The sequence below is a fragment of the Accipiter gentilis genome, chromosome 11 (genome assembly GCF_929443795.1).
Source record: "Accipiter gentilis chromosome 11, bAccGen1.1, whole genome shotgun sequence".
NCBI lineage: Eukaryota > Metazoa > Chordata > Aves > Accipitriformes > Accipitridae > Astur > Astur gentilis.
In genome coordinates, this window is record NC_064890.1 from 8,541,574 (window position 1) to 8,567,237 (window position 25,664).

The following is a 25,664-nucleotide window of genomic DNA, read 5'->3' on the forward strand; positions in this document are numbered from 1 at the left end:
TAACAAAAGAAAAAATCTTAGCTTGTCAAAATTACCTGGAGCAGTAGAATTTGCTTTAAGACTACAATCTCTTAATTCCTGTTCTGTACCCAAATTTTCTAGCACTATCAGGACTGTAGCAGAGCGATCATGAGGAAGTCATGCGTTTCCTAGTCAGTTTATGGCTGGTAAGAATTGGTATAAATTTACACTGTTGAATTCTCTAAAGCAGAGTGAGTTCCTGTATATTTAAGCACATGTATAGTACACTTAAGGAAACAAACCAACAGAAGAAGTTCTACTCTGACTTTAATCACAGAGGCAGTTACAACAGCAGTTTCTCAAAAGTTGATAGACCACATTTGGAAATTACATTAACAAATCCCAGGAACATAGTGGGCAAGCTGCCAGGAGAGAAATATGTGGACTTGACTATCCTTAAAACCATACATAGATGATAGCAATTTTTCTTCTTCCCCCCTCCACCACTGTTCCCAACAGCAGAATGCTGGCAAACAACTCACATATTGCTAAAGATTGCAGAAAGACTGAAGACTTACCTGAGAGGGGAGAGCTGTCATACTAAAAGTCTGTTTAATTCTTTGGGACTTAAGACCACATGGATAGGAAGCCTCATGGGTTTTTAGATGACTTCTGCTGTTCAGGCATTTTTGTAGGTGCTGCGGTTTAACAAAAACCTGAATTGTACTTCCATTTTAGAAGCTTAAGAATTTTGGCAGAGTTAGTTATGATGGCACTTGTGCATGGAGAATCTATTGTCTTGATTTTAAAAGAAGAAATCTAACCATGTCTGAATTCAGCAAAGTCAGCAGAATGCTGCAGAGGAAGTAAAATTTGGTAACGTAAGAGCCTTGAGTAACAGAACAGCCAACCCAGGATAACAGGTTAGCTTCTGTTGCTGTGCATTACCCTCCAGAGCAGGCCTACTGCTGGTGGCTTTGGAACCACGTGCCACAGGATTTTATTTTTAAGTCGTTCTGAGAAACAATTCAGAACAAAGCAAAACATGGAGGAACTGATGACAAGTTGTTTGTAATGAGTTAGATTTAAAACACAGACAATGGTGCGTAGTACCTCATTCAGGAGTAAGTTAAAATCTGATGACAACACTTCTCAGCATAAAGAGAAGCTGCTTGAAAAGAACAATTTGATTTTTAAAAAATAAAACTTCCCAGTAATTCTCTAATCGGTTCTGCTGTTGTTTTTAAAAAATAACTGCAGTGAAAACTCAGGATTAAAGTAAAAGTGCAACTATTGCATTGTTTGCATGGTCATTCCTGAAAGATGTCGTGTTCCTCCCCACAGTTAAAAAAGTGGTATTTTATTAAAACCTGAGATCACGTATGTATCAAAGGCAAACTCTTAGAGCTCATGATAAACACTAAATTTCATTTAGTGTTCTACTCTCCGTTTTGTCTGGTCCATTTTTTGTCTATTTGCAGTCCTGGAGAACTGAACCTCAGGAGGTAGAAGGCTTTTACGGTCCCTCCAAGGAATACTTCCTTTGCCATTGCATGGAAGGAACAATAAAGTTACACAGGCTGCAAATTCCTAGTTCTGACAGTAAGATATTTCTGAAAAAACTGCATGAATTGTAAGCATAGCTGCAGACAGTAATCAGCACTAAAGAGAAAAATAATTTGGTGTTTAATAAACAAATTCCTGCATTTGTTACTGTGATGCAATCAGTTATACCTGTCTTCGGGAGACTTTTTTCTCACCAAGTATGTTTTCACCTGCTGCCAGCTTCTTATATAAACAGTGCAGTTTATCTGGCTGAGGCACTTCAGCATCAGGAGTCAAGGGAATTTCGAAGTCAGAGGAGCTCTGGGAGTCCCTCCTCAGTTCTAGATCAGGAGTCCTGGAGTTGTCACTTCTTTCCGCCAGCACATCTTGAACGTAAGGAGTGCCGGCTTCTGTGTCTTTCTCACAGTCTTTGCTTTGCAAGTCACCACCAACATCGTAGGCACAAGATCTATTTTGGCCCAGTGGCTTCTGCCTACTGTTGTCAGGCTGACTGTCTTTGGCAGTCTCCTGACATACAGAAACAACTGTTCTGCTCCCACCTTTGCTGAAGCAGCTAAAGTCCAAGGCGTTTCTCTCTTGGGAGGTAATGAGTACTGTGTCCATTTGGCTATCCCAGCCCTGGCTCCCCTGCTCTGATATGTGTGTTGACTGAGAAGAATTTTGGGAGGAGATGTGTGTTGAGTCACTTACTCCATCTGAATCACTGAAGAGTGACTGGGACCCACCAGCATCTGCTGAGGATGGAAAGTTGTCCTCATTTTCAGAACTTTCATCTAGTTTGTTACACTTAAAAAATGCATCCCAGCGAGGGACGTTGGCATTAGGCTCCTGTTGGTCACTAGTTACTCCATTGAAATTTGATGTAGAAGTGGCGTCTGGCTCATGGGAAAGAACTTGAACTGTATTTTTTTCAGATTCTTCGTCATCGTCATCATCATCATCATTTGATTCCTCACAGTCCACAAAGTCTCCTTGGAGGGAAGTGTAAGTTGTGGTCACTTTGTAACTTTCTGTGCTCTCATTAATGTTTCCTTCAGCATTTTCAGATTGTCCTGTGCTGGAGGGCCTGCTCTCTTCTCTCTGCTGTTTTGAAATCTTAGGCCTTGCGGAGGCTAATTCTGAATCAAAGAGATCATCTTCATCTGTCAAGAAAAGAACGGGGGAAAAAAACAATACTAAGAAAAGTTCACATCTCTGGTAAAATTTTGTTGAGAGCAAAGTTTTAATACAAATTAATTTTGTATAAAGAGAGGAAAAAGTTCTTTAACCCAGATGGAGACTTAGCAGGACAGTATTGACAGTGTTTGCCTTGCGTTCTCTAGCACAATGCCTTGCAAGGAAAGCTGCTAGTTGCCATCCTCCATATAAGCTACAGCAGATCAGATGTAGCCCTGCTAGACACATTTATTCAGGTCTCTGACATGTTTTGCTGGAACTATGTCACGCTTGCATAGTTGGCACTTCAAAAATGGCCAAAGAGAATGCAGCAGGCCCAAAGTTGTCTTCTAGTTCTGTATTCGATTTGCATAGCGGGGGGGGGGAGGTTACAGGTGTGGCTTCTGTGAGAAGATGCCAGAAGCTTCCTCCATGTGTGACAGAGCCAATGCCAGCTGGCTTCAAGACGAACCTGCCACTGGCCAAGGCCAAGCCCATCAACAACAGTATTACCACCTCTGGGAGAGCAGATTTAAGAAGGGCAAATATGTTGCTGCAGAACAGAAACTGCAGCCGGAGAGAAGAGTGAGAACATGTGAGAGAAACAGCCCTGCAGACCCCCAGGTCAGTGCAGAAGGAGGAGGAGGAGATGCTCCAGGCGCCGGAGCAGAGATTCCCCTGCAGCCCGTGGGGAAGACCATGGTGAGGCAGGCTGTCCCCCTGCAGCCCAGGGAGGTCCACGGGGGAGCAGATCTCCACCTGCAGCCCGGGAAAAGAGGACCCCACGCCGGAGCAGGGGGATGCCTGAAGGAGGCTGGGAACCCGTGGGAAGCCCGCGCTGGAGCAGGCTTCTGGCAGGACCTGTGGCCCCGTGGAGAGAGGAGCCCAGGCTGGAGCAAGTTTCCTGGCAGGACTTGTGACCCCGTGGGGGACCCACGCTGGAGCACTGTGCTCCTGAAGGACTGCAGCCCACGGGAAGGGACCCACGGTGGAGCAGTTCATGAAGAACTGCAGCCTGTGGGAAGGACCCACGTTGGAGAAGTTCATGAAGGACTGTCTCCCATGGGAGGGATCCCACACCAGAGCAGGGGAAGAGTGAGGAGTCCTCCCCCTGAGGAAGAAGGAGCAGCAGAGACAATGTGTGATGAACTGACCCCAACCCCCATTCCCCGTCCCCCTGGTGGGAGGAGGAGGGAGAGAATTTGGGAGAGAAGCTGTGCCCGGGAAGAAGGGAGGGGTGGGAGGAAGGTGTTTTAACATTTGGGTTTATTTCTCATTATCCTACTCTGGTCGACTGGTAATAAATTCATTTTCCCCAAGTTGAGTCTGGTTTGCCCATGATGGTAATTGGTGAATGATCTCTCCCTGTCCTTATCTGGACCCAGGAGCCTTTCATTATATTTTCTCTCCCTGTCCAGCTGAGGAGGGGAGTGATAGAGCAGTTTTGGTGGGCACCTGGCATCCAGCCAGGGTCAAACCACCACAAGTTCCCAAGTGGCTTTCCCAGGGCTATGTACAGCATCCATTTACATTTACCATCGTGCATTAAAAAAAGTTACTAGGTGCTAAAAGGCCAGCAATGTGAGACAATGAAGATCATTTCCACAAGACAGGAGGTGACACAAGTCAGAAGCAGCTTTACAAGGGACAGTATAGGACTGTGGGCTGGAACTCTTCCAGAAATTTAAAGGACTGTTGAGCATTAAGTACATTTTAAGATTGCAAAGAAGTGTCCTTTTACACAATTAGCGCTCTCTCACCCTCCTAAGATGTAAATTCAATTTCATTTATATTTCTCCTTTCTGACTGTTGCTTTGAACACAGACAACGGTGAACACCATGGCTTTTGGCACCTCTGCTTCCTCTCAGACTTTGATTTAAGGCACAGAAGCACCAACAAAACCTTTACCTGTATCAGATAAGTCTCTCTTGTGGACTCTCTTCAGTGTTCCTAAGGGCTTGTACCTGGGTTCCATGTTTCTCCTGTATGACCTGCATAATGGCTTTAATCTGAGGTGAAAGAGAAAAGCGATTAATCTTTAGAACTCAGCAGATACTTTCAGGAGTAAAAGTAAATCTTTTAACTTAAGAACACTGCTTCATGCCTTTCATAGGCACCACAGCAAAAGTGTTAAAGCAAAGGCAGCAATAGCTAGGGAAAAGTTCTTAATTCATTGGTGAGCTTAGGCAGCTTAAAGGTAGAAATCTGCCATTTCTATAGATGTACCTTAAAACACATACACCATTTGGAAACTATCTTTTAGTCCCTTGCTTAGAGAAGACAAGATGACAGGTTCAAAATCTGACTGCAGTTTTATACAATAATTGTAAAGTACCTCCTTTCTTATTAAGGAGGAAAAGAAAAAGGAGCAAAGAAATGAGTACTCATTTTGTTCAGACCAAGTGACACCGCTGCTCTTCTGCTCCATTAGAGTGCTTTCTAAGCTGACAACATCTGTAGCAGCACAAGAGAACAGGCTGCTGTGATACTGCACAGAGGGTAGGAGTTCAAGTCCCCAGAGAAACCTGCTTTAAAAGAAATTTCTGAGAAGTAGCAATGACAAATAGAAATGGGTCACAGAATAAAGTGAGATGAATGTCTATTCAGATTCCACCCAAATAGCATTTAAGAGCAGAAAAGCCTCTATACATAGATACAAGTAGTGTGTGGAACACAAACTCTCAGACTTAGCACAACATAAAAGTATTCTTCAGAAAGCTGAAGTTTGCAGGATTGAATATAGAAAAAAAATAATTCCGAATTATCAGAGAAGCAAAAGGCAGTGGTCTGCTTGAGAAGCTGGGATTCAGGAGGGGAGCTGTCCTTACAAGAACAGAGATTAGACCACCTCCATTCAGCTGCCACTTGTCACTTACATTTCCATAACTTTGTCTTCTCCCCCACCCACTGGCAGTACATTGGGATACACATTCACAGGACGGATATAGCTCAGGAAATCCTTAATCTAAATTGAAGAAAAGAAGCAGCTCAACAAGTTACATCAACAGTTAGTAATTTCACTTAATGGCAGCACTGATCAAAGCACACCCACAAGTACTACCAGTTGTCTCATGTAAAGACCAATATGACCCATGAGCCAAACTCTATCAAAGTGGATAGCTCCATACCAAAAGAATGGGCCTGAAAGGATGCTGAGAACAACTCTATCAAAGTGGATAGCTCCATACCAAAAGAATGGGCCTGAAAGGATGCTGAGAACTCAGCCACACCTACCACCTCACCCACCAATTATCAACTACTATGCAGACCATCACCATCTCTGAAAGAAAATGCTAGACAGACCTGTTGCTAGGGAATGTGATCCAGCGCTTCACTGTCTTTACTGCTGTAGATCTTTTCAGACCTGCATTTTTCTTACTGGACTTCAAGTCCCTAGTTGTGCAGATCAGGTATTCCCTTCCTCAAAGACTTTTCCTAAAGTCTCCTTTCAGTCCCCTATAAAAGCCCATTATGACAAAACACACTTGTTTTGTCTTACTCTGTTGTCTTCTAGATCCTCTCCAGACAGTAAATTTCTTGAAGAATTGTGTGAAGACGGTTTGGGGCACTCTCCTCCAGCTGACGCTTTATCAGTGCTGAGCAGTGAAAGTTTGCAGATTACACTCCTATCTACACAGACCAGTAGGACCCATATATTTTTGCACATGGAGGTATTAGTCTGTTACAATACACTACTCCCCATATTCTGCCAGCAGAGCTGCCACATATGTACTACACTAGTACCTCCATTTAAAATTCTGCATGGCAGAGAAAACTAAAACTTAACCAGGATCTTCAAAACAGGACTTACTTTCTAGGGCTCTGAATAATCTCCATTTTGTATGTGCAAGGCTTTGTGACAGGTTATTTGTTAGCACTGATCCAGTTTCAGTTCAGTTTCTTAGGAGAGAGAAGCATTTTAAGAAGTGGATTGAGTCATACTAAATGAAAGTGTGATTCTGGAGAGGATGCTGCCATGAGGAATTTTCCTTTTAGTCTTTAACACAGAAAGAGGAGTAACAGTGGCAGCTACGATGTGAGAAAATTGTTTAAATGTATGGCCAGGGAAAAGAAAGCAAGGCCACCCAAACCTGAGTCACAGCAGATAAACAATGTATTGAAACCTGAAATTCCATGCTTTAAGCATTGCATAGTTACACAATAGTGTAAAACAGAAAGGCAGTCAAAACAATTGTAGCACTGACCTACACCTTCAAGGAGAACAAAACACTAGGCTTGTAATCCCACCCTACCTTAACATGCTCCTCTGCAGCTATATTAAAACAAACTTTTCTGTCTTCAGCATCCAGAACTTCCTATCCCCTTATGTCTTATTACTGAAAAGATTTTTTTATTTTGACATCATCCACTCCAAAATAATCAGAACTTTAATTTTTTTTTAATCAATGTATGCTCAGTACTACAAGTATACAAACCTCACTGTATGAAGAGTGGAAAGAGAAACAAGCTCTGTATGTACTCTCCCCAGTCCTAAAAAAAAGAGGATGCACAAAAATTAGGTAACTGCTCCTCATCCTTAGTCAACAGGCAAGCATAACTTACTCTTAAAAAGTCCATTCTGAGATTCAGTTGCACAACTGTCATGCAAGATACGCACCTGAAACAACAGGTTTCTGCATGGCCCAAATGCTCACCTCACTATTACATTGGTTTTCTTGATCCTTTCTCCAAACCACATAGTGGAGGGTTTGATGCTGATTATGTGCAAGGGATTTCCATTTTGGCAAGTCATCCCACAGGGCAGTCTGTTCCCTCGAAAGCAGTCATCATCCTGACAAATGCAATATAAAATTAAGCATAATCCTGACCTTCCCCCCCCCCCCCCCCCCCCCGAAACTGAGCAACATAGTATCTAGCCAGACCAAGTTTTCATCTCACTTCCAACTCCTTTGAGCACTCTTTGTTGTTGTATCTTGCTTCTACAGTGCAGCTGGCAAAGCAAATCAATCAGAGACCAATGCCCCAATGTGCCATCTCCAATTCTACCTGCACTCCTCCAAGTTGGAGCTTTCAGCTTGATAGACACCCTGGAAAGGGAAGGCCATATACAACAAGCACACAGTGTGTGGCTCCAGGAGGCATCATCTGAGCTGCTTTTGGTATATTTAAATGGATAATACCTGACTGATCTAAACTGCTGCTTGTCTTAGTTCACTTAAAACCATAACTTTCAAGTTTCAAATACAATTAAACTATTTCTAGCACCAGCTAATATATTTTTTCCCTTTTTTACCTTTTTTTTTTTTTTAAAAAAAACTACAACCCATTAACTAAAGTTCTCAACTCTTCTTTACATTAAGCCACCATTTGGCCCAAGTCTTCATTAGCACAATAGGACCAAAAACATCAGCACCTTATAACCAGTCTTTCACAGCAAAGTTAGCAGAGGCTTTCCAAAATGATGCTTACCCGAGGATGTCGACAGGCATGAATCTGAGTGTGTCGATCTGTAGTAACATGGTAGAGGATTTCCGGCATGTTTCTGAACATATCAAGTTTGTTCACGTGCACCTAGAAAAAGGCAGGAGTTTACTCTTAATTAGTTCAATGTGTTTGCCAGACTGCAGCTGGAGCAACTATACAGATGTGGTTCTGCTCTCAAAAAATGCTGGTAGGCATTTAAACAATTACTACCCACTAATAATGTCCAAGTGGAGAAGTGTTAGCCGAAAGTAGCTTGGACATCTAGAACAAGCAGAACATACCTCCTATGCTGAAGAGGGATGAATATTCATCAAAGAAAGTCCAAATATACCTGCTTACTATTAATGTAAATGAGAAGGCTTTTATCATTCACAAGATATAAGGGAGAGAGGTAAACACTGGGCTTGAAAACTAGGGATTAACTTCTCCCTGGAGAGCCCAGATGTTCCAGACTGAAATCAACTAGTTAACTCATTTTGAGCACAACTGTAGCTTTTTAAGTGAAGTTAATGAAAGCAGGCACAACTTTCACATACAGCAGTCCTCTGAACAGCCATTTCCAGCTCAGTGACTGGCCACGATTGTTACTGAGGACCTGTTCTAAAGCAACAATTATAGAAATGTTACCTTGATTCCAAGTTCCTCACTGAGGTTTATGAATAAATATTCATATCCATAAGCAGCTTTACAGTTCAGCCACACAACATGATAGCGAGTCAGTGAAGTCCAGCTTCGCACTAACTCTAAGATCCCATTTAAACATTCCTCCTGAAAAGTTTAGAAAATATTGTGAATCATCTTTGAAGATACTTCCAAAGTGCTGTGATTTGGCAATGCAAAATGGCATTGCCTTGCAAGACTTACCTAACAAAGGGGTGGTTAATTAATTAGCAGCTTTAAGGATCTTTCCTCTCAGAGCCTATTTAGACTTACCCGGCTTGGTATGTGATAAAATCTGGGATCACAGAAAGTAGTGTCCAAATACACACTCTGGATGTCTTTTACTCTGAAAGAGAAAAAATGTGATATCAGAGTGAGCACTGCATCATGTACCAAGATATACCACTTCCTGTCTCTCCAAAAGGAGGCAGTTCTTCCTGTTTATTACAAAGAGCAAGTCAAAAGGGGCTTGTAACTGCACGATTGCCTGACTGCAAATATATTTAATCCGGAATAAAAAAATGAGGAAAAAAAAGAGTACATTATTCCTGAATTGTCCATGCCTGTGTGATCTTTTATTCTTTCTAAATCCCATGAATAGCTGAAGTCTTACCTGGTCCCTGAATGCAAAAGCTCCATTCTGGCTGCTTCTCCTTTTGCAAGCCTGAAATCCCCTGTATACAGCACAGTGCCATTTTCACCTTCAAACAAAAACCTACAAACAGGAACACTTTGGTCAAACTCAACAATATAAAGCATTAAACGCCAGGTGTCAATTTGTTACCTTGCTTAGGGCAGCGTATGTGACTGACATAGCATGTAACAGAAATACTGGGCTCAATTTGATCCTAGAGTAATTTCAGATAAACAAAATAGTTCAGACTCAGTATGTCTGGAAAACCACCTTTGCCTAGGCTGGTCAGAGTTGAAGACAAAAGCCTCATAGATACTGCTGCAGCCAAAGGAATCTATTAAGCATCTGTACCAGGAAGCTAGGCACCTTCTTTTTCATGTCATACTTAAAAAATGGAGGATTTCTGTTTAATCAGTTTTGTACGTCATTTTAAAGTACAGTTGAAATCAAGAAAGTTGTTGTTCATGCACACGGGGAAAACTAATCTGCCCCACCACGGTAACAGCTTCTGTCTGGACAGATCCCAGTACAGTGGTTTCCCAACCTTGACCAAAGCTGGTAGGCCCTGCCACAACAGTATTACCTCCAAGTAAGAATTTTAAATTCACTAGCTTTTTCTAGTTAGAAAAAAACCCAGTACTTAGTAAGAACTCTATAGGACAAATTTCTCAGCAGAGACATTTAGAGTATTGAAAGGACGTACATGACCGATCCTGGACAGTGACCAGCTGGTAGAAGTGTCACTTCTATATCTTCCTTCTGGAAGAGATGGGTTAGCATTATTTTCACACTATAGTAAGTACTCCCGGTACTTTCACTGACACAGTGAAAGCAATGCATTACTCCCCAAAGCCTCTTGCAGCATTTAGCATTGCTTTTCAATGAAGAGTGTCTTCACATTCCAACAAGCCCTGAAACGCAACGACCATCTTGTCATGCCAGAAGTGATGACTGAATATTGTACGGTGCTCATAAAAGCAAGAAGACAAGCCCAGCCAGAAGACAATCTTACTTCCTTGGTTCCTGGTGAACAAGCATAGAATCATAGAATAGTTTGGGTTGGAAGGGACCTTTAAAGGTCATCTAGTCCAACACCCCTGCAATAAGCAGGGATATCTTTAACTAGACCAGGTTGCTCAGAGCCCCGTCCAACCCGACCTTGAATGTTTCCAGGGATGGGGCATCTACAGCCTCTCTGGGCAACTTGTTCCAGTGTTTCACCACCTTCACGGTAAAAATTTTCTTCCTTATATTTAGTCTAAATCTACCCTCTTTTAGTTTAAAACTATCACCCCTTGTCCTATCGCAAGGCCCTGGTAAAAAGTCTGTCCCCATCTTTCTTATAAGCCCCCTTTAAGTACTGAAAGGCTGCAATAAGGTCTCCCAGGAGCCTTCTCTTCTCCAGGCTGAACAACCCCAACTCTCTCAGCCTGTCCTCATAGGGGAGGTTCTCCAGCCCTCTGATCATTTTTGTGGCCCTCCTCTGGACCTGCTCCAGCAGGTCCACGTCTTTCCTGTACTGGGACCCCCAGAGCTGAACACAGTACTCCAGCTGGGATCTCATCAGCACGGCGTGGGGGGGCAGAATCACCTCCCTCAACCTGCTGGCCATGCTTGTGATGCAGCCCAAGATATGGTTGGCTTTCTGGGCTGTGAGCACACATTGCCAGCCCACGTACAGCTTTTCATCCACCAAGCATCCACCAAAATCATGGAAATATCTTGGGGGACGCTTTGCCTGGAGATTCTCTACCAGACCTTTAAGTCCTGCACTTAAAGCCTGTTAAAATAAGCCAGGAAATACAAAGTGAAAAAAATCACAAGAGCAATAGGTAAGACAGAGATCACTAATATCCTGAAAAGACATTACCAAAAAAATGCTATGATAGTAAGAACAAAGCAGGCAAGAAGAATTCGTGTGGCTGCACATCTTAGAGAGAAGGGGAACATATATTTGAAAAATAGCTTGTCCACTTGGGATGTTACAGGTAAGATCTGTTTCCCATGCTCATTCAAACAGTATTACTGTCTATAACAAATACATGAATCTTTTCTTTTTCCTGTAACTTACCTCACCAGATGTTTCATCTACTAAAGAAATCTGAGTTGGGGTTTCAACTTCCAATGCAACCTGTAACAAAATGAACAAATGCATTACAGGATTTACGGAACATTCTGTTTCATGCTTATGGCTAAGTATTCACTATGTAGACATCTTCAGCACCCACTGCGGCTATTGCTAAGTGTCATGGTTTAACCCCAGCCAGCCACTAAAGCACCACAGAGCTGCTCACTCAATCCCCCCCCCACTGAGTGGGATGGGGGAGAAAATCAGAAGGAAAAAGGTAAAACTCATGGGTTGAGATAAGAACAGTTTAATAGAACAGAAAGGAAGAAACTAATAATGATAATATATAGTAATAAAATTACAATAATAATAAAAGGATTGGAATATATAAAACAAGTGATGCACAATGCAATTGCTCACCAGTTGCTGACCGATGCCCAGTCAGTTCCCGAGCAGCGATCCCCCCCAGGCCAACTTCCCCCAGTCTATATACCAGGCATGACGTCACATGGTATGGAATATCCCTTTGGCCAGTTGGGGTCAGCTGCCCTGGCTGCATCCCCTCCCAACTTCTTGTGCCCCTCCAGCCTTCTCACTGGCTGGGCATCAGAAACTGAAAAATCCTTGACTTAGTATAAACACTGCTTAGCAACAACTGAAATCATCAGTGTGTCATCAACATTCTTCTTATGCTGAATCCAAGACATAGCACTATACCAGCTACTAGAAAGAAAATTAACTCTATCCCAGCTGAAACCAGGACACTAAGCCTGTAAAATTAAGCTCATTTTCCCATAGTAAATAAAGTTTCCATTTCCAGTGGGAAAAAAAGTTTCCTAAAAATTGCCTAAAAATAAAATGGAGGTACCTCAATCAAGGTGTGCATGCCTAAAAAAGTTAGAACATGTTGGACTTCTAACAGCAACAGCTCTAGTTTCTCTGGCTGGATCATATGCCTTATTTTTGGATGACTGCAAAGCCCAAGACATCCCAGTGCCAGAGCACACCAGCAGACCTTGCTAGGACAGATCTCTGTGCTGCAGCACTTCTTCTCACTGTTCCCTATTACCAGAAGCAGAGCCCACAAATCACATGCAGCACATACTTCTGTGTTTGTGTAGAGGTGATTAATCTATAGATCACAATTATTCCTGTTTTATCATATCTTCTACTAAAAGAGTCCTACAACATACATGCTCTGTGGCCATCTGCAAGGTCAGTGCTGCTATTTAGGCTCCTCTCTCATCCTCCTGGTTTTTATTCCTTTGTTTCAGACAATATTTATATATAGGTCTCCTGCCCAAAAAAGCCAAAGTGAAAGGAAAGTCTCCTGTCTTACCCTCCTTAGGTATAACCTCCAGCTTCTCAGCTGAGCAGTCTCCTCAGCAGCTTTGGTTTCAGTGCACCAGATGAATTCACAAGACACCACATCACAAATTTCTGGGCAACTCCACAAGATCCATTCAGTTCACACACTTACACAAAGGTGGTAATGTTTGGCTTCTCCACCAGAAACCACACCACCAGGCAAACTCAGAGCTTGCTCGAAAACACAGATACATGTGTCAAAAAGTATTTTATACTAAGAATTCAAGCCACTAGCAAGACTTTATTTTTTTAAACATCAATACTAATTTTATCATCTACAATGACTGAAGCTGAATAAACTCAAGAGGCCAATGTAAATTCTGCATGCTCAATATTTCTCAGTAATTCTAAAATTTCCTACTGCACTTAAACAATTGTCAAGTTTTAGATCTAAACTGCCTGAAGAATTCTTCACTGACAGCCACAGTTTAGCTTCACAACCATGAATGATAATATCTACAGCAGAGTTCTCCCCTCATCTTTGACAGTTTAAATATTAAAGCTAGCAGCAAATATAAAGAGCTTCTTATGCTGTACATAAAAATAAAGGTCAGACTGGAAATCATAAAAACATTTTGCTGGAAGATGACAATGTGATTGCTTCTTTCAGTCTGGTGAATATCAAATCAGCTGTTAATTCATTCCTCAGTCACACTACAAGTACAAAACTTATTTGTTGTAAGGCAAAGCTTGTGAACAAGACATCCAACACCTACTATCTGATTTAGGGCCTGTGCAGCTCATGCCATCACCAGCAGTCACTACTGGGAGCAGCAGCTGCAAACATCTATGTATTTTTTATTAATGCTGTTGATTTTTGTTAGCTGTGCTTCATCTTAGACTGTACCACAGGTACCTCTGGCATCTCTTCCAAGATTAAGATGATCTCAAACAGGGATGTCAGGACCAGCACTGCATACTTTCCTCTTACCGCTCATACAAACTCCTAGTAGCTTAGAGATATCTCCCCTGAAGGGACCCCTTCTTCTAGATTAAACACAAGGGATACTGGAAGCAAATGGACACAAGCTTAAAAACAAAAATTAAAAAAAAAAAACCAACACAAACAAAAAAAACACCACAAACCTACCTCATTTTATTTTTGCTAGTCCAAGAAGGTTAGAAAAATCGTCACCTATGCACACTGTGCTCCTTCACACATCAAACATGCTTAAGGCATGTTCAGAGTCTTTTTTACAGAGCCCTGAATCATGTTCATGCTCCAAATCATTAAATCTTTCAGTTTCTCAAAGCTTCATATAAAGTTAGTTATCTTCTTGCTCAGCTTCACAATTAAATTAAGACCTTGAACAGAAAAGTCCCCTACTTCCCTTTTTTCTCTTACCCAGACTTACCTCCGACGTCCCACTCGTATGAGTTTCTTTGGATGTGGAGCTTAAGACCCACACTTACAACCTATTTAAGGAAACTCTGAGCCATAACTCCCCCAAGAAAACAAGTTTCAGCTTGCCTGAACCCCTTCTTGACCTTCCATTTGACTAGGAAATTCTCCTGTCCTTGCTTGGGGGATACAGCAAAATCCTTGCCCTAGGTGATTATGTACATGCATACAGTAAGATGTGAAAAGAAACATGTTCAATTTCAAAGCCCACATCTGCAAAGGGAAGGAAATAACTACAAGTCACACCCATACATGACCACTGATCACTTGAAGTTTGGCTCCAAACAGTGGAACTCAAGTAAACTAATTAAGTTCTTCAGTGATTTTACATCACTAAAACATTTTATGTTAGAGATAATGCATTTTCCAAAAAGCAAAGAAAAACAATATAACTAAAAGATTATATATACCCCAAACAATACAAAATTTAAAATGAAGAGAGAAATGAAATAAGGACGGGAGCAAAGAGACATGAGCAAGGTAAGGAAATCAAAGAGGTTTCGGGTTTGCCGGAGCAGGGGGGTGGAAGCCCCCCAGGATGGCTGTGACTCCATGGGAAAGCCTGTGCTGGAGCAGGCTGCGACTGAAGGACTGTAGCCCGGGGAAGGGACCCACACTGGAGAAGTTTGTGGAGGACTGTCTCCTGTGGGAGGGACCCCACACTGGAGCAGGGGACGAGTGAGGAGTCCTCCCCCTGAGGAGGAAGAAGTGGCAGAGACAACAGTGTGATGAACTGACCCCAACACCCATTCCCCGGCCCCCTGCACTGCTGGGGAGGGAGGAAGGAGAGAATTTGGGAGTGAAGTTGAGCTGGAAAGGAGGGAGGGGTGGGGGAAGGTGTTTTAAGATTTGATTTTACTTCCCATTATCCTTGTTTTGATTTGCTTGGTAGTAAATTTATTGTGGTTTTTTCCCCAAGTTGAGTCTGTCTTTTGGCCATGACCACAGTTGGTGAGTGATCCCTCCCTGTCCTTGTCTCAAACCCACAAGCGTTGCTTTATATTTTCTCCTCCTCATCCCACAGGGGCCAGGAAAGAGGAATGAGCGAGCGGCTGCATGGTGCTTTGTTACCAGCTGGGCTTAAACCATGGCAAAGTGATACAAATGATCAATGTACAGATGGAGGACATTTAAAGCTGAAGTTGAGAGAAAAGGATAAATTTTGTGGAGGGAAAAATAAGATTAAAAAGTAAACAATAAACCAATCCCACATAGCAAGCAGCAAGGAAAGGCATACTGATGTAGGTACTTAAGCCCTGAAACACTGTATCAACACCAATACCAATATTTAGACATTTCTGAGGAGGGGAAGCTGCTTCTCCCCTAGAATCACTGCTTGGAAAGCATTAATTTAAAAATAAACAAAAACTCACAATGTGATTCTCCCAAAACTTGTATTTCCAGCTAGTCAACAGCAATTCCTTAGTTACTGGTGAGCAGTATAATTTAACTTTCAGGCTGTGAGAACACAAAAACATAGATGAGTGTTTTTTGAAGTAGAGGCAGGGAACAATCTAACGATGCATCAGCACCTGGCACCTAGTACATCAAAACATGGGCTCAGACTCCTCTCTCCTCTGAAGAGACCTGCAGAGCAGTAAGCCTGCAGGAGCTGTTTTGCCCCAACCTGAAGCAGGATGAATGCGAGTTAGACCACCTTGTTGAGCAGGCTTTTCTTCAACACAACAAACCCAAAGACTTATCTGTGTGTGCCTGTGCCTGCCTGCTTTTGTGCAGACATAAAATGTGTGGTACATGGTCACATATACGGACATGTTTGCTTGTTTCTGTACCCACCAAGGTCTGTTTCAGACGTGCATGCCTTCCCTGGAACAAGCATTTGGGACAGTTGTCGTTCAGCAGAACACCGAATACTTCCTATAAAGCTCTAGCTTTTGTACAGTGCACAAAGAGACCTCACGAGCAAAGAGAGATTCTCTGCTTGCATTTGAGGAGATGCAACATCTACTCTAATAAATTAAACAGTGCCTAGGAACTGGCCCACAACCTCTCTGGGCCCATTACCATGTTTGACCATCCTCACGGTAAAAAGTAAAGGTCTCACTTGCCCTTTCATTATGCACTTCCAAGAAAAGTCTGGCTCCATCTTCTCTACCTGCAGTGATACACGGTTGTCTCCTACTCTTAAGGCTGAAGACGTCCAGCTCCCAGGTTCTCCTCACACATCACGTGTTCCAGCCCCAGATCAGCTTGGTGGTCCTGCTCCAAAACGCCAATGTTGTGTTTTGTCCAGGGGAGCCCAGGACTGGACTCAGTACTGCAGACAAAGTCTCACAAGTGCTGACCAGAGGGGAACAACTGTCTCCATCAAACTGCTGGCTACCCACTTGCTCATAGGCCTCAGAGCACAGCTGGCCTCCTTCACAGCACAGGCACAGTGCTGTCTCCATGCACTGACACACTCCCAGGGAATAAAAGCAGAGATCCTCATGAACTTCATGAACCTCATGAGGTTCAACGAGGCCAAGTGCAAGGTCCTGCACATGCCTTGGGGCAATCCCCTGTATCAGCATGGGCTGGGGGACGAAGGGATTGAGAGCAGCCCTGAGGAGAAGGACTTGGGGGTATTAGTGGAAGAAAAACTGAACATGACCTGGCAGTGTGCGTTTGCAGCCCAGAAGGCCAACCATATCCTGGGCTGCATCAAAAGCAGTGTGAACAGCAGGTCGAGGGAGGTGATTCTGCCCCTCTACGCTGTGCTGGTGAGATCCCACCTGCACTACTGCATTGAGCTTTGAGGCCCTCAACATAAAGCAGCCATGGACCTGCTGGGGCAGATCCAGAGGAGGCCACGAAGACGATCAAGGGGCTGGAGCACCTCTAATCTAAGGACAGGCTGAGAGAGTTGGGGTTGTTCAGCCTGGAGAAGAGAAGGCTCCAGGGAGACCTTACAGCAGCCTTCCAGTACCTAAAGGGGAGCTGCAGAAAAGCTGGAGATGGACTTTTTACAAGGGAACGTAGTGACAGGACAAGGGGTGATGGCTTTAAACTGAAAGAGGGGAGATTTAGATTAGATGTAAGGAAGAAGTTCTTCCCTGTGAGGGTGGTGAGGCGCTGGCACAGGTTGCCCAGAGAAGCTGTGGATGCCCCATCCCTGGCAGCGTTCGAGGCCTGGTCGGATGGGGCTTGGAGCAACCTGGTCTGGTGGAAGGTGTCCCTGCCCACGGCAAGGGGGTTGGATCTAGATGGTCTTTAAGGTCCCTTCCAACTCAACCCCCTTCTGACTCTGTGCCTCCATGACCCCCACCAGTTCCCTTACCCTATTTCCTCACGCTTTGCTCTGAACCAGCCTCCTCCTCCTCAGGGCTCCTGACCCTGCGCGCAAGAGGCGCAGGGCGGGCCGGAGAGGCAGCCGCCGAGGCCGGGCCGCACCGGCGCAACCCGCAGCAGTGCGGGGCAGCCCTACCCGCCCTCTCCCTCTCCCTCTCCCCCTCAGCCAGCCCGTACCTGCCCTCCAGCCTCCTCTTCAGGGCGGGCGCCCGCAGCCCCTTCATGTGATCTGAGGAGACAGGGCATGGCCGTTACTCGGGGCGGGGGGGGGGGAGGGGGTGGGGTGTGTCCGTAGCGGGTTGCCATGGGGACGGGCGGGGCTCACCCTTGTGGCAGTGCGAGAGGAAGTAGGCGCGCGCGCGCAGGTTGTCGCGGTCGAAGCGGTCGATGGACACGGAGGGGTACTCCCGCACGCGACCCCCGAACCGGCTCATGGCGGTGAACGGCGGGCCGCTTCCGCCACACTCGCTTGCTTGCTTGCTTGCTCCCTCCCGCCCGAGGCCCCGCCTCCCCGGCCCGCAGCCAATCGAGAGGCGGCTCCTCCTCCTCCTGCCGGCCTATCAAGACGCGCGGGGGGAGAGGCGGGAACGGCTTCTTAAAGAGACGATGGCGGGTGGTTGCCTAGCAACGGTGGTCGGCGGCGACCGTTGGCGCTGAGAGGAGCGCTGTGAGGAACGCCGCCATCGCCCTCTGGACGCCGCCCGACCTGGGAAGAGTCCCCGTTTTGCCGCCCTCGCACCGAGGTGGGCCGTCGTAAGGGCTGGGTGGCCGGGCTGTGGCTATGGCGGTGGGAGCAGGGTGGGGTTACGGTCACAGCGGTGACTCGGACCAGGGCCTAGACATCTGCCTGAACACCTTGGCAAATACAAGAAGCTATCCCGTAAAGTCTGTGGATGTCATTGGAAATCTCTTACTGACTCTTCTAGGACCCCAGATAGGTCCTGTGTTAAGGGATCTAAGAAGCACAGCCATCTCCTCCAGCTGCTCTGGCCCAGGACCTCTCCTGCCTGGGGACCTGAGGCCTCTGCCTGGGCTGAGGGATGCAGCTTGTGCTTTCCCGTTTGCAGGCTCAACCACTAACAAAGCTGAACATGTATTACAGACATGGCTGGTCACACTGACTGCCACAGACAAAGTGTGGCCTTCAACAGCACTTTATATATAAACAGACAAGTACCTTTCCTCCTCTTTGGCTGGTAGCAGTAAAAATTCACCAGTGCAGGCACACACAGACCACTCTCTAGGTTCACAAGCACGCACATGTTTGTGGATCCCTTGAGCACCAGCACAGCCCCTCTGCCTGCCCAGCACCCCTGCACAGACCCCAGGACCCCTGACCTGCTTCATGGATCCCCTACTTGCCTGCTAATCCAGCTTGATGCTCACTAGCAAACATGCACTCACACTCATCCCTCATGCACTTCATGTTTGCAAGTCCCCTTAGGTGTACCAGCACAGGCCCCCCCTGGCCACTTGATACCCTGGCCTGTACCCAAGGTGCCCTTACTTGCCAGCTAGTCCAGCTTAAAGTTTGCTAGTGAATATGGATACGCACCCCACATACACCTGGATTGAGGAAGATAGAGATACCCTGCCTCCCTAGCAGCTGGCACCTGGCGCACAGGCTGTGACTGACAGTCCTTCTCCAACCATTGGCACAGAGCCCCTCACTCATGCCAGCCATGCCCCAGTAGCTGATTTTTCAGGACACATACTGTTCCTGCTCCAGTGGCTGGAAGTTAAAGACCCCCACTCACTCCAGCAGCTGACATCAGGCCAGGGGTGCCCATACCCCAGGTCTGACTCCAGGAGCTGACACTAGTTTTCACCCTCACACACAGGTCTCACCAGCAGCTGGCACTTAGTCCTTGCAGCAAACACACACACACACACAGGATAGAGAGCGAGATTACACACAGAGAGAGTGAAGACAAGATTTAATAAGAAGATATAAGAAGGTAGGACAGACTGATGATCAGGCGCAGGGCTCAGCCAGGCAAGCATACTGACTGGCCCTGTTTTACACATGACCGGCATCTTTTATAGTTCTTTCTGTCTATTCCCATCTTTGTTCCTCCCTGCTCCCTTCCCCTGCACATCCCTCACAGGTTTGTACAGCTCTGTTGATTCCCACAGCCCTCTGAGTTTGGCTTCCCCCTGGTTTACAGTCTTATCAGTTGCAAAGTCCAGGTTGATATTCCTGGAAGTGGTGCCCGTAGTTCCTTGATAGCCCATCAATTAGTGTGAGTGGTGAGGTTTGTTTCTTGTCATGGTCTCTGTGTTTGTTTTGTCAGGTCTGTGTCTCTGTATATTTTGTTTCTGGTTTCCCCTTTTTTTCCCTTAGTTTCCCAATTGATAAGGTCCCTGATCAGATAACCTTGCTGGAATAAACATTCTCACACTCCCACAAGCCCCCATCAATTAGTGTGACTGACCAAGTTTGGTTCTCATTACTGCCTCCCTCATAATTTACTGGTCAGATTTGTGTCCCCATATGTTCTTGTTTTATGGTTTCCTCCCTTTCTTATTATCCCTTGTTGCATTGAAAAAGGTCCTTGACTAGATGGCCTTAAAGGAGCAGACATTCTCCTCCCACATACCCTTACAACTTGTATAAGCGTTAAGGAAACTACCGTATGCAAGCCCAGGCTAGTTAGGATTCCATAGAAATTGTGCTGTGATTGATGTTAAAAAACGTTTTTTTCCCAAAGCCGAAACAGGGGTATATAAAATCTCACTATTTCCCCTAAATTAAGAGTAGGCAAACATTGTCATCTTAGCAAAGTCCACTTCACTGTTCAAAAATTCCCTTTAAGTGAAAAGTGTTAGTATTGTGCTAAATATTTTAATACCATTCTCTTGCATTCTTTCATTTGCCTGTATCTGTCTGCTGTCTTTGTCTCTTCCCTGAATCGTAGGCTGTCTCATCTCTCGCTCTTGGGCTATAGCTCTATGCCTGGAAGTCAGAGGCACTACAATAGACAAAGAGTATTAATTTTTAAAGGGCTTAAACAACAACCTAAAAATATCAGGATGTCACTTTTAGTATTTGAAGTCCACCAAGCTGGCACTTTAAATATATGACCTTTATATATATATTTTTGAGCAGGAACACCTGTGGACAGGCCATCTGAATTAATGGTGACTCAGGAAGTGCCACACATATCTAGATGTCTTGAAGAAACACATTCATTAGATGAATTCCGTACATCCTATAAAGAAGTACTTAACACTAGTAACATGTAAGTTATCATAAGACACTTAAATTCATTATAGTTTAGCATTAATTAAGATCTAACATTATTGCTAATAATATTGACTGTCTAAAGTCCCAGACTGACAACAGTTCTCATCAAACATTGCTGAGCATATAGAGGGCATGAAAAATTCTGTAATGGCTACAAAAGAGCCCTTTACAGCAAGGGAGAAAAAAAAAAAAAAGATGTTGAGATAGATATCACAAAGACTACACTAAAGATTTAGAATAGGGATATACACTTATGTTAATTTGTATGTGACACCTCATAACTGGGTGGGAAAATTATTTTTTCTTTTTCTTTTTCTTTTTTTTTAGTAAATGGTTGCCTTCAATTACAAAATGCTGCAGAGCCTGGTAAAAGAATGTTTGGAGTGCTGAATGCAAGAAATAGTTTAGTGTTGCCAGAAAAGAGCCCTTGTGCATACTTTTACTAATCTTTAATGAAGTGTGTGCAGTAAGAGATGAAAGGCCCTTTCTTTGTGTGCTAATGGCTATCATACAGTTAGATGACAGAGATGCAGACTACTCCTATTTCCACATTATGTTAACAATGATTCTTGATAAAATTTTCCCAAAGATTTGTATGCTGTGGTGAAATATTTTTTTTTCTCCTTTCCTGCCTTTCTAACAGACTAAGGGCATTTATGCATTTGATAAGATACCAGCATTCAACTTTTCAAGCTCTTGGTTGATATAGAAACTTTGCTAAGTAAGGAAATTGTACTCTGTGCACAGGATTTGGAGGCAGCATACTACCCGCAGGGAGTGAGACTGTTTATCCTCCCACTACTAAATCCAGAAGCTTTTTCTCCTTTGAAGATACCTTCCTAATTATGAAGCTGACGCTTGGTGACATTACAACACTAGGAAAGGGTGCATTTCTTATCATATCTGCTAGGCAGGATAGTGTTCTGTGTGTTTAGCTTGTGGAAGCAACATAAAGTTCTGTTTTAGTAGCAGAATAAGATACAATCAAGAAAGCAAATGCAGTGAAATTCAGATAAAAGGTAGAAGTCAAATGATTCTTATTTTTTTGAAATATAGTTCAAATCCATCCCTGGTGAGTTTCCACTGACTGCAATTTTTTTTTTTTTTATTGCTTTTTTTTTTTTTTTTTTTTTTTTACCTCCTTATCCAATTTATTTCTTAAGACCTGCTCCACTGCGGCCATATGACTGGCAGTGCATTTCTCCATTCCCTTCCTCTCCCATCCTGAGTGTTTGCTGTTCTTCAGTTACAGCCCAGCTCTTCATTTTGTGGTTCCCAGTTTGGTGTCCCTTCAGTAAGAAGAAAGGAAAACCTGAAAAACTGCCTGCCCCAAAGGGATAGCAACTGCAAAGATGTGAAATTAAAAAAAATTAGTGTATTTTAATTTTTTTTTTTTAATGCATCAATGTGCACAGATAAATTTTAGGTAGATTAGGATAAGATGTAGAGGTGTATATAGCAGTATAGATGAGTTGGTTTTGTCTGAGATCAAGGAGTGTATTTAATTTGATTCCAACTGCGTATAACATTTTTCTTTTTCACCCTCAGGCTTTGAGGGGAAGATAATATTGTACTGTCTGTAATTCCTTTATTTTTAAATTTTGTTCTACCCATTTCTATATGTCCCTAACAAAAAATCACTTGTTTCCATCTTCTCTATTTAATTTTTAAAAATCTCATTTCAGGAAAAAGTCTGAAGTTTCTGGAGTCATGGCTAAAACTGACATCAAACCAAAATCTATACATCATGCCAAAAAATGGTCAGATGATGTAGAGAACTTATACAGATTTCAGCAAGCTGGATACAGAGATGAGTTTGAATATAAACAAGTAAAACAAGTTGACATGGTAAGATTTAGAATGCTGAAAGGGTTGTTACTTTAAACTTCTGTCTTATGTTAAACTATTAAATAAAAGTAGAGGTGCCACTTATTTCCTTTCATTTAGGCTAGTTTCTGATATACTTTTTTTCTCCCAGGTCTGACTTGAATTCTTGAGCTATTATTAACTGTGCAGAAAAACTTCTTTCACAGAAGTGAAACAGAAACACTACGCAGCCTGTGTTTTTGTTCCCCCTCTCTTATGCATTTAGAAGCATTATAGATTTCTTTGAATAGATGTAGCTGCTATCTAAAAGAATAATTCAGTTTTGAGGAAAGGATTATTTCAAAGTGAGTTCTCTGTGAAGTTTCCCCATAACTCTGCCAATAGACCTGATAGGAAACTCGTTCCTTGTCCACGGAGTCAGTCCTGTGTCATTGCTACCGACTTCAGTTTTACAGTTGAATTGTGTGGTAACATAATCAGACTTTGTGCACACTCAAAACTTGGCTTCTATTGAAACTGTCCACAATAGAAACATTTGATGCCAGCTGTGGTAAAGGGAGTTGTGACACGGGCTTCTATCAACTGAGAACATCAAGCATGTGGTCCTCTGCTCACTATAGTTGGTGGCAATGCTCCCTAGCACATCAAATGAGCTCGTGAATAATGTCCTGATATTCAGTGGCTACTTGAGATTCAAAATAGCAACCAAGAGGTTAATACAGCAAACAACATATTATCTTTATCAGAGCTCTGTAATTTATCTTCCAAAGCAGCACACACAGTATGAAAAATCCACTTGTAAAAGATCTTAACCTCCTGTGCACACAAGAAAGAGCAGAATGTTCCTAGGAAAGTCACTCCTCGTCCAGCTATCTCAAAGCATAGCAAAACATTGATGTGCATAATAAAATGCAGTTTATTATTTTGTTGTGGGCTTGGATACCACCATAAAGGCTGTGGTGTAAATTCCTTTTAACTGTGAGAAAGGAAATCCTGTAATTAGTGTGGTAGGATCAGTCTGTTTTAGATTTATAGCAGGGCATAACCATAGACAATTAAACCCTGATAAAAGTTAAAGAACACCTTACTCAACGTAAAATCAGCATGCATTCTGTTCAAACTTGCCAGGATCCGGCAGTGATTCTCTTTCAACTTACACATTTTGAAATGTCTTGTTTACTCCATATTATATTTCCATAATGCAGTTATTATTAATGATACAATTACAATGTAGGTGGAATGAATATTAAGGCTGTTATGTTTATACAGAGAATGCAAATAACTCAGCTATATGCCTAAATAAGGCAAGTGGTAAAACTACCACTTCTGGGACTCTCCAATTAGAGAATGCTCTAGATTGACATCCTATTGTCAACCCTGCCTGGAAGAGAAATAAGATTCTTACTACCTGATTTTTAAGGCTTGGTTTGGTCAGAAGTAGTCATAGGTGTTCAAGCTGCGGATAACTACTAGAGTCATAAAGCTGTTGAACATAGAAGTGCTCAAGCCTTTAGTTTAAAGCTTCATGTTGTGGAACACTGAGGAGCACTAGGATGGTGTTGGTTTCCTGCAGGACTGATCCTGCTGTCTTCGAGGCTATGATAGGTATAGGTCACTTCACTTTTATGAAATTGCTAATGAAAAGCACATTTTTCATGGTCAGAAGGATCCCGAAGAAACCTTTAAGTGTGTGTCAGTCCTACAGAAGTGGAATCTTTCAACCTCTCAGACTACTGAATAACTGAATAGCATCAATGTTTTATTCCTAAATGAGGTATTTTAAAACCTTTGATTAGTCCACTTTTTAAATTACTCTAGTCTATCAAATATTCTTAGAACTTTATTTCTAGACTTTTCTGATCACATAATTCTTTGTACTAGACCAGAAAACTGGTTTCTGACATCTTGTTCTTAATCTTTTTTTAAAAGTTAAGCAAATTAATAGCGAAGTAGTGGTTAGATGCAAATGAGGTTTTCCCATGGAAGTATACCCTATATTCTTTGCAATACAATGCACAAACATCATTTAATGTGAGCATGCTCAGGTGAATGTATGTCATTTTTATTCTTTTTTGTAGGTAGAGTGTTGGCCAGAAACTGGGTTTGTTAAGAAACTTCAGAGAAGGGACAATACGTTCTATTATTATGATAAGCAAAGAGAATGCGAAGACAAAGAAGTCCATAAAGTGAAAGTTTATGTATATTAGTTTTGTTATTGTTCTAATTTGTTTGTGTTTTTTTTTTATAAATCTGTTTGTTAGCATCTGTAAGCAAATGAGATTGTATAATCTGACTTACCTTAAGTATCGATGTCATTCTTGGATAGAAGGAGTAATACTGGAAATGTAGAGAAGCCAGGAACTATAGACATAGGAATTTCACATTTTTTCTGCTATAACCAAAAGTCTTGTTATCCCTCATTTTCCTAGTTACAAATGTTTTGACATAAAAATAAAAAGCTGGTAAATGGGCATCATATATTTTGTTTAACTGTGTGTAAAGTCCATCATAAGTACAAGCACCAATCTTTACTCAAAACACTGGATAATGTCAGCCATGGTCTCTTGGTGTAACTAAGGGTTATGAGACTACAAAGGGCCAAAGTAAGGCCAAAATGCTAACTGAAGTTCCCTTGGAGAATAGCAAGAATAAGAAGCAAATAATTTAGTGAAGGACACTGAATGATCAAGTAGCAAGGACCAGTGCTGAGCTGCAGATTTGAAAAATGGTTATTGTGATAGAAACAGTCACAACAAAAATGTCTTTCTGAGCAATAGGTAAGGTATCCCCAACATATTTTTGTCAGGTGCAAGTATTAATTACTTGAGGAGGAAGTATTAATTGACTTGGTAGCATATGCCTTTTTATGGAGGGGTGGAAAAAAAGATTGTGGATTTATATACGGTGGAGTCACTACAAAACTGCAGAGAGAACATGAAATCCATACTATGTAATATTTAAGATTAGGTAACTTACATGGATGATACGTGGGATTTCTGGGCAGAATTCATCTCATCTAACTTCAAATGTCACATTGTC

At 42.9% G+C, this 25,664-nt stretch overlaps 3 protein-coding genes across 5 annotated transcripts in view; 2 read left to right on the forward strand and 1 right to left on the reverse strand.

The window, feature by feature from the left end:
- ELAPOR2 (endosome-lysosome associated apoptosis and autophagy regulator family member 2) overlaps positions 1-25,664 on the forward strand; it is a 355,914-nt gene that overhangs the window by 125,205 nt on the left and 205,045 nt on the right. The gene's annotated exons all lie outside the window — the stretch shown is intronic.
- On the reverse strand, positions 62-18,024 carry DCLRE1C (DNA cross-link repair 1C). Of its 2 annotated transcripts, XM_049814100.1 has the most exons (15): positions 17,877-18,024; positions 17,729-17,780; positions 15,634-15,718; positions 11,494-11,553; positions 10,126-10,181; positions 9,402-9,503; positions 9,062-9,134; positions 8,756-8,896; positions 8,114-8,215; positions 7,339-7,475; positions 7,120-7,174; positions 5,560-5,648; positions 4,592-4,692; positions 1,696-2,669; positions 62-659 (listed from the first exon to the last, which is right to left on the reverse strand). In XM_049814100.1, the coding sequence occupies exons 1-15, from the start codon at positions 17,983-17,985 to the stop codon at positions 510-512; spliced, it is 2,286 nt and encodes a 761-aa protein (XP_049670057.1). In that variant the 5' UTR covers positions 17,986-18,024; the 3' UTR covers positions 62-509. The 2 variants fall into 2 exon arrangements, with proteins under 2 accessions (XP_049670057.1, XP_049670058.1); XM_049814101.1 differs by having other exon boundaries at positions 552-2,669.
- On the forward strand, positions 18,215-24,832 carry MEIG1 (meiosis/spermiogenesis associated 1). Of its 2 annotated transcripts, none has more exons than XM_049814118.1 (3): positions 18,215-18,294; positions 22,484-22,646; positions 24,704-24,832. In XM_049814118.1, exons 2-3 carry the CDS (start codon positions 22,509-22,511, stop codon positions 24,830-24,832), a joined length of 267 nt encoding a protein of 88 aa, XP_049670075.1. In that variant the 5' UTR covers positions 18,215-18,294; positions 22,484-22,508. The 2 variants fall into 2 exon arrangements, with proteins under 2 accessions (XP_049670075.1, XP_049670074.1); XM_049814117.1 differs by lacking the exon at positions 18,215-18,294 and adding an exon at positions 20,688-20,793.